Raw genomic sequence first — 9,160 nt, forward strand, 5'->3', positions numbered from 1 at the left:
GAAGAACAAATTAAATAAACGTAACTATCAACATTAGATATGAATGATCATGTGATAGTGACAACAGTCAGTTTGGGGCTGTATATTTCAAGAGAATCAAATTCCTTGTAATCATTTAATTGCATCCAATATTAGCCATCTTCTTTTCTACTACTTTTCTATCATTCCCACTGGTCAACCTTATGGAGGAGTATTTTTGGTATAAGATTCTCTTAATTTTGACATGGAGTAAAAGCACAAAAGAATTCTCTTCCCGCTTTACAACTCTAATGGGATTAAACTTACTAACCTTGCCAAGAAACTAAATAAATTTTCTTTTACTCATGTATCGCCCAACATAGCCTTAGAGTGTAGTAACAAATCTCTCTTCCCGCTTGGCCAAAAGTTGAGTAGTTGTATGATAGTGTAAAAGTTTATTACTCAGTTTCAATTTAAGTGTCTTACATTTTAGTCTATTCCAAAAAAGAATATTTCTTTATATATTTGGTAATAGATCGTTAATTCCAACATTCTAGGTGGCTTATTTAAGATCACAAGATTCAAAGATAGTTTGATACATTAAATACATCTTTAATATAAGATCAAAAAATTCAAAAACTTCCCTTATGTTTTAAACTTTGTGTCTAGTCAAATTAAGATACTTCAATTGAAATGGAAGGAGTGAATTAATTATTGTAGAGGCAGTAAGGTCCATTTTTATATAGCACATAAAAGTTGTCCCATATCTTATGGGACAAAGTTCTTCCTCTTCCACACTTTTACTTTTAAAAAATATAACATTTCACGTGTTAGAATAAATTTCACTTTCAGGTATTTTGTCAAACAACGTGCTGATTGTGTCTCGCTTGGATGTGAAGCACTATTTCTCAGTTCGTTTTTTTCAAGCACTATTAATTAGTACAAGTGCACTTTCACATGCATGTGTTACTGGGAATCTGGGATGGAGAAGTAATTATTTTAGCTGTTGAAACCTCATGCACTTTGATCATGTGAGAGGAAAAAGAAAAAGTTGCTTTGCACAATATTACCCTATTAATTTAAATACGTTTCACTGTTACCGTATGTGATTTGTATTTGTGACCAACACCCTTCCCATCGAGAAGGAAAAGTTAAAGAATTGTTTTTTAATAACCGTGATGTCCAGAGCAACTTGTGTGCATCTCAACTAAGTGCAGCTACCTCTGACCAACACAGATACAAGAGTTTACTCTGTCCACTAATACTTCATTACAAATTTGAAGTCTTCAAAAGTAATCTGCTCCAAGAAATCTGCTCCAAGAAAACCAAACTTTTCTTGAACTATAATTTCAACCACAACTTCGTGGTGGAGAGGGGAGGCTTAATGAAGCAGAAAAATTCTGCTTACAATATTATTGGAGGAAGAGCATATTTGTAGTAATTGTTTTAACTTAGCATTGACTTCCACATATCCTATTTCATTAAGTAAAAGAATTATTGACCTTGATTCTCATCTTAAAACTTTGGATTTGAGCTATGAACGCTTTTCATTGGTGCAACAACGTAACCAGAAACGAACTACATGCAAAAAAATACAGACGCTAGTTACATCAGACAGTGATTAAGCACTCTAAATCATATTTTTTGTAACTAAATATATTTACAAGTAGTAACATTGTCTAGCTCTCCAAATGACCAAAAAAAGAAGGATTTAGAAAACACTCTCCAAATAACAAGCCTGTCATGTAAAATGGAAAAATGTACTAATTAAGCTTGCGGGGTCAGATATATATATATATATATATATATATATTTTTTTTTTTTTGATAACCGTGGTATCTGGGCCAACTTGCGTGCACTTCGACTAGTTCCACGAGATACCTGCCACCTGCCACCAGCAAAAGGTACCAGGTAACTCTGTCCATCAAGGTTGGAACAAAAATAACCTAGTATTTTTGTAGGGTCGGCTATATTAATAGCCTTTATTATCATTATTATGGTGTTGTGACAGGTCCCAACAGACGAACAATCCAGGAAGGGGAATAAACAACACACACAAATGTGATTACTTTATAGTACTTCCAAGAAATTACAACAAGATTCCTGATATTTTGACCATCAACTAAAGATCTCAGTTAATGCAAATTGTTTGTGATAATGATGTTCGGAATAGCTAGCCTGTACCTCGACTAATCCATCTGGCCGCAGACTGCAACTTAGAAGAACATATGTCAGGTAATTTTTTCCTAAAAGGTCGAGATGAACTCTACATAACTAGGATTAGAACCTGAGACCTCTCAGTGGTTACTCCTATGCTTCTACCACTAAAGGACCCTAATATTACACCCTTCTTCAATAGCATCTCATGGAATACTATACATGAGTGAAATCCAACATTTGAGCATAGTATGTATTCTTAAATTTCTGTGCACTCCAACTCATATTAAGATTTTGACTCCCATCAACAAAATAAAAGATAAGAACAAGGAACAATACGAATAAAACACGTGTACAACTGTAAAACCACTTATCTGATATATGCCTCTTGTAAATATGGTCAATTTTTAGGCCTCTACAGTATCCAGCATCGCCACTAGTTTTGTGGCAGGAGTTCCAAAATAGAAGAATCTGATTGCAGCATCGATGCCATTCACTGTGTTAAGGGCCATAGGACTGCTTTAGTTTAGTGGGAAGAGTTGTTTGTTAACCTCAAGTCACAATCATTGGTAATAAATTCCATTAACTTTCACATTTCTTGGCACGCATGTTCTTAGGAACTTTGAAAATAGCAGTGAGCAGGGATTTCTTCCTATATAAAGTGAACAAACTAATGCTTCCAACCCACCAACTTGTTACTGATATATCTTCTTTGGTATATTAGAGCCAAAAGATGGATAAGATAAATGTGGAAATGGAGCAGATAAAGAGAGCAGAAGAATCAGTAGAAATTGATGAGCAAAAATTGGTTTATGATTCTTCTGTTGATCATAAAGGACGAGTTCCTCTTAGGAGTTCAACTGGTGAATGGAAGGCCTCCCTCTTCATTATTGGTAAGCATTTAATTAACAAATGGCATACACTAAATAGCTTCACTTATATGTCTAATTTTCCTCACTCTCGTGATCTATAATTATTCGAAGATCAAGAAACTTAGAATGGCTTCCTCATTTTAAATTGTTCAAAGCATAGAATTTTCTCTTCCTCTGAGTTAGTCCTTATCAATCATAGAACTAAAGGAGCAAAAGAGCAGTAGCTTATCTTAAGCAGTCATGACCACCCAAAAAATGCTCATAAACTTATATTTCTAGTATGTCATCTGTCAGGAAACTAGTGATCAAGAATAAACTGAATAAGATAATAACTTGTAAAGCGCTGTAGAAATTTGACCAGCTTGTTCAAGAAATAGACCTTTCTACACTTGGTTGGCCGTGGTTTGATATAAAGCCAGCAAAAATTGAATGAGTACATTACTCACTGGTCTCTGAAAACATCTTTTTCTTTTTCTAAAGTTAAGGAACTAACTGAATAGAACGTCTATGGTCACTAGATGAATCAAAAGTAGTTATATATCCCCAGGATAAAATGTGTAACAGATTGATGCCTCCTCTTGCTGCTGCAATTGTCCTATAGATTTATCCTGGCTCTAGATTCCATCCAAATGGCCCAAATGTCACGCAATATCTTAACATAATTTTGTTCTTTACATCATATGACGAATTACAACTTTTTTCTTTGTTGATAAGGATATTAAGAATTACTAATTATACACGACGAATACTGCATATGCCACTAAGCTAAACTGTAGAAACAATTAAGCCATACAGTGGCCCACAATTATATGTGATTCAATTTGTTAAATTAAACATGTCAATTAGATTCTTCATTTTGTTGAACATGCAATGTAAATGGAGATATTGATGAACCGTTACCTTGATTAACAGCGATTGAATTCAGTGAGAGGCTGAGTTACTTTGGAATAGCCACAAGTTTGATTATATACCTAACGAAAGTCATCCATCAAGATCTCAAAACAGCAGCGAAAAGTGTCAATTACTGGATAGGAGTCACCACCCTGATGCCATTGCTTGGAGGCTTTCTGGCTGATGCATACTTGGGAAGATTCTCCACCGTTCTTCTCTCTTCCACGGTCTACTTCCTGGTAACCACAATTTCGGCTTCTGCAATTTACTAGATGGAATGTCAGTTTAGAGTATTTCCTTAAAATAAAGAAAGCATGTGCAAAAGCTGTTGACCCTACTAGAGTGGTAACACTAATGACAACCTTTTGGAAATCCTATTGGAACAACAGAAAATTGGATCACATTGTCATCTCTGTATAAACACAAAATTTGGTTCTAGAATCATTGAACTGTAACAACAACAACAACATACCCAGTGAAATCCCACAATGAATCATTGAACTGTAAGACATTCTAATAAATCGATGTTTGCCTATGTAATACATGACTAAAATTCTCTCTTACTTGTTCTGGCTTAAATGTGGATAAGGGCTTGCTTCTCTTGACAATGTCTAGAGTGGTCCCGAGCTTAAAACCTTGTGACAGTAACCACCTCTGTGATGAACCGAGGAAGGTCCACGAGCCGATCTTCTTCCTTGCGATCTACTTAATATCTATTGGAACGGGAGGACACAAGCCTTCTCTTGAGAGCTTTGGAGCTGATCAGTTTGATGATGAAAATCCTGAAGAAAGAAGGAAAAAGATGTCCTTTTTCAACTGGTGGAACTTTGGGCTATGCTGTGGACTGTTTCTTGGAGTTACTCTTATCGTTTATGTGCAAGAGCATGTTAGCTGGGCCATGGCAGATCTAATACTCACAGTAGTTATGGCTTCTAGTATAGCCATCTTCTATGCAGGGAGACCATTCTACCGTTACAGGAAAACAACTGGAAGTCCGTTAACACCCATGCTAAATGTGATTGTAGCTGCAACTAGAAAAAGAAACCTTCAACTTCCTTTAAATCCTTATCATCTACATGAAGTTCCCAAGTCAGGAACTACCCAAAGGAGGCTATTAGGCCACACTAAAAAGCTGAAGTAAGATTCGAACTTAGTCTTGATTAGGTTATGCAATTATCCAGGAAAGGTGGAATATGTTATTGACACAATTTATGATTTTACTTTACAGGTTCCTTGATAAAGCTGCAATCGTAGATGGAACACGAGATTCAATAGAACAGCAACAGAATCCATGGAAACTTGCAACTGTCACCAAGGTGGAAGAACTGAAGCTAATTATCAACATGATTCCTATTTGGCTAACCACTTTACCATTTGGTATATGTGTATCACAGGCCGCAACTTTTTTCATAAAACAAGGCCTGACAACAAATCGGAAGATCATTCACAATTTTGAGATTCCCCCAGCCTCAATTTATGCTCTGTCAGCTGTTGGCATGATAATATCCGTCATTATCTATGACAAAATCCTTGTACCTTTCCTGAGAAGGGCAACAGGAAATGAGAGAGGCATAAATATTCTCCAAAGGATCGGTATTGGAATGATCTTCTCGATTTCTACTATGGTAGTTGCAGCTTTGGTTGAGAGAAAGAGACTGAATGTTGTTCGTAAAAATCCAGTCGAGGGTTCAGCTTCAATGAGTGTGTTTTGGCTAGCCCCGCAATTCATCATCCTTGGAATAGCTGATGGATTTTCCCTAGTGGGATTGCAAGAATACTTCTATGACCAAGTGCCCGATTCCATGAGAAGCTTGGGCATTGCACTTTACCTTAGCGTGATTGGTGCGGCAAATTTTATTAGCAGCATCTTGATAACCATTGTGGATCATATCACAGAGAAAACTGGCAAGAGTTGGTTTGGAAAGGATCCAAACAGCAGCCGGCTTGACTATTTCTACTGGTTGTTGGCGACCATCACAGCAGTAAATTTGTGTGTTTATGTTTTTGTTGCAAGGAGCTATACCTACAAGAATGTGGACAATAGGACAACTATGGTTGTAGCTGATTGCGATGATGGGGATAATCGTGAAGCAATGGCTTAGTTTATGTAAATATTCCTCAAGCTTTATTATAGTACTAGTGATATCAATGTATTCTGATAAAAAAAAATAAAAAAAAGATCCTCCATTTCCTTTGTTCAATCCCAGTCTCTTCAATTGCTTTCCTCTATAGAGAAAGGATGAGATATTAACAAAGAAGAATGCCAAATATCAAGCTTATTGACCTTCACAGTTTGGAGTGAGAAGAGGTTACGCCATTAGATTCCAACAGGGTGAGTTTGGCATGGAGGAATTAATTTTCATGGAAAATGCTTTCCGTGAACAATTTTAATCTTGGAAAAAGATTTTCTAGATCATTTTCCAGTATTTAATTCGTACAAAAGAAGGTGACATGTATTAATTGTATAAAGTGGATTGATCATGATAATACTAGTATGATGATATTTCCGAGTATTAAAGTTGAAAATAATGTTTCTGTATTGATCAAAGCAGGTAACAAGAGTAAGAATTGAGATATTTGTAAAGGAAAATGTCTTCTGCCTAAAAGTAAGGAAGTCATTTCCCATTTTTTTGATATACTAGTTTCAGGGCACGTGCGTCGTACGTGTATGTCAAATCATATAATACAACAATTATAAAAATAATATCAATATTGTTATGTCTTTGAATAAGTAATTATACATGAAAGAACAAAGTACAAGTTTATGTGAATAATCAATGTAGATCGTCATACGGTGACTTGTTCGTCGAGGTCAAAGTGATTGATATCATCTTAATTAACCTACAAAGATGAACAATAAAAGATAAGGTATAACATGTAGTGAATCATATCTCACCTAATAATACTCCTTACAGACAAGGCCAGCCAGAGGGCCAAGCGGCTAAAGCACACGCTTTAGGCCCCCACATATTTTAGGCCTTTTTTTTCTTATTAACAATAGTAAGTTTTATGATCATTATTTTTTAAGTGGAATATTTTGAGATTAGATGGTACAAGATTTTTACAAAAATAAAATAAAATTATTTAGCAATGTGATTGGTGATGAGCGTTATGTAATTTACATTCTCACATAAATAATCCTTCTTGTTTTGTTTACTTTCAAATTCTTTGTATTTTTTTCTTCCTCTCACTAAGCTGTCTAGTATTTCAAAAATAAGGGAAAGGACATTGAATGAATTAAATTGCACTTCGTTTTTTCACAAAATTTCAAGCATTATAGCTAGCAAATTGAAGGTACGGTATTTTCTTTTCTAGAATCAGGTCCTATTTTTCGAGCATGTAGTTATCTTTTTAAATTTCAGATTTGTTACTGTATTGTTCCTTTTTAATATATATATTAAAATTCAAATATGTCAAATAAAAAATATGAATCAAGTCAGTTAAAACTCAAAAAAGGGAAGGAGATAGAATTCAAACTTTAATACAATCTAAAAGAAGAAGCTCTTTATATAATATCTCAAGAAAGATTAAATTGATATTTTTAATTGGAAAAAACTATATGAAGAAATCGATTATAAAAAAAATTTATTAACAATGTTGTGTTTCAAAAAGTTAAATAAAAAAAATTAATGTCAAATTTCTTTTCATATAGTTTAAAAAGCTTAAGGCCTCTTAATAAAATGTGGCTTTAGGCCATCAAAATTATTAAGCCGCTCCTCCTTACCGACGATATTACAACTGGTGTATATTATCTTTATTCATTTGGGTTGCTCTTCTATGACCATGACTTTTTTTGTCGATATGAGATCCACATTGAAAGTGCAACATGAAAGTGGCAACAGGAGAAACATGTTATGCTATTATATATAACCTGAGATTATGGATTAATGTTGACGACCTTGTAGTGCTTCATTCACTCTTGATTCTTAAATCAGTTTTCCTTTTACTTTTCCTTCTATAACCTTTTTTCCCAAGTTGATTAAGACTCATATTCACTTCAGATACTATAATTGCTCAAAATTCCTCCTTAAATTAGATTTTTTTTAAAAAAAATCTATAATAAGTATGTAAATCAAGTCCTTTAATCAAGAAGGAAATATGTAATATATGGAAACAGTCATCATAATTATACAAAATTAAACGTCCAAAAAATGAAATTCATTTAAAGCTAATAATTCACGCATTTTACAACTCTAACCAAACAAACTGTGGCGTTGTTTGGATATGAGATTTCATATCATGATTTCAGGTTTTGATTTCAAATTTGTGTGTTTATCACATTTTAAATAAAAGTTCAACTTCAACTTGAAATTCTGATTTCAAATTCCAAATTCACCTCAACAGTAGAATTTCAACTTCAAATTTGTGATATTAACCTTTCTAAATTTAAAACTTGTACCATTCTTTATATTTTATCAACTCACTTTCCCCATTCTATAAAACACATCCAAAATCCAGTTGGTACTACTGCGAGAATTCCTTCGTTAATCATTAATTTTGGAAGGTTTGCTCAATTGGTAAATTGTTTTAAGATTTTTGGAAAGTTTTGATAATATTTACAAATTTTTGGATTTCATGGTTATGAGGAAAAGTAAAATTACATGTCAAATCTTTGTTTGCAAAACTTAGCAAAAACTTATGACCAAGCACAAATTTTAACTTCAAATCAACCTTCACCTAAATAAATAATTTCAAACCGTGATTTCAAGTTCATGTCCAAACCCCTACTTAATTTCATCTTAACCGTCATTATTCTCTCCTTTTTTTTCAGAAAAGAAAAGGTAAAAAAATATTAAATTTCCTTACGCATGGACTCAAATATTCACCTTTCAGGAAGAAGTTGCCTAATATAACTTGTTTTGTTCCTTTATTCTAACCTTAGGATAGAGATAATAAATAGAACTACATATGGGCAAATTTCCACCGGAATGTCTTTTTCCTAATTGTATGATTTTAAACCCCATCATCTGCCTATGGTTTCTTTTTCTCTCCTACTTCGTTTCGTTGATTAAAAATTTAAAGTTCTTCTAACACAAAGATCCAAACTTAACGAAATTACGCATGGTAATGAGTAAATTCACACACTTAAATATCATTGGTAAATATCTCATACCAAGCATACAGGAAAAAGGAATACCAATATAAAATTTACAATAAATAATCTAACAAATTAAAGAAAAAAAAGTGCGCAGAACAGTTATGGCAGTAATAGAGAGCAATAGTGATAAATCAAATAGTAGTGAGGTAAAGAAAGCATGTTCTGATTAACACATACTTGTCTC

The 9,160-nt window shown here is 33.8% G+C and overlaps 1 protein-coding gene across 1 annotated transcript; it reads left to right on the plus strand.

Moving 5' to 3' along the window:
- Positions 1 to 2,712: 2,712 nt before the first annotated feature.
- LOC132607028 (protein NRT1/ PTR FAMILY 5.6-like) lies at positions 2,713 to 6,079 on the plus strand. The gene is made up of 4 exons (XM_060320813.1): positions 2,713 to 3,008; positions 3,900 to 4,117; positions 4,468 to 5,015; positions 5,107 to 6,079. The coding sequence occupies exons 1-4, from the start codon at positions 2,849 to 2,851 to the stop codon at positions 5,978 to 5,980; spliced, it is 1,800 nt and encodes a 599-aa protein (XP_060176796.1). The 5' UTR covers positions 2,713 to 2,848; the 3' UTR covers positions 5,981 to 6,079.
- The last annotated feature ends 3,081 nt before the right edge of the window (positions 6,080 to 9,160 follow it).

Source organism: Lycium barbarum, chromosome 8 (assembly GCF_019175385.1).
Source record: "Lycium barbarum isolate Lr01 chromosome 8, ASM1917538v2, whole genome shotgun sequence".
Lineage (NCBI taxonomy): Eukaryota > Viridiplantae > Streptophyta > Magnoliopsida > Solanales > Solanaceae > Lycium > Lycium barbarum.

What these genes read in the sequence shown, in the direction of transcription:
- LOC132607028 (XM_060320813.1), top strand. Translation starts at nt 2,849, where the DNA reads ATGGATAAGATAAATGTGGAAATGGAGCAGATAAAGAGAGCAGAAGAA. An exon ending in CTTCCACGGTCTACTTCCTG is followed by an intron (nt 4,118 to 4,467) that starts GTAACCACAATT and finishes AATGTGGATAAG; the next exon opens with GGCTTGCTTCTCTTGACAAT. An exon ending in GGCCACACTAAAAAGCTGAA is followed by an intron (nt 5,016 to 5,106) that starts GTAAGATTCGAA and finishes TTTACTTTACAG; the next exon opens with GTTCCTTGATAAAGCTGCAA.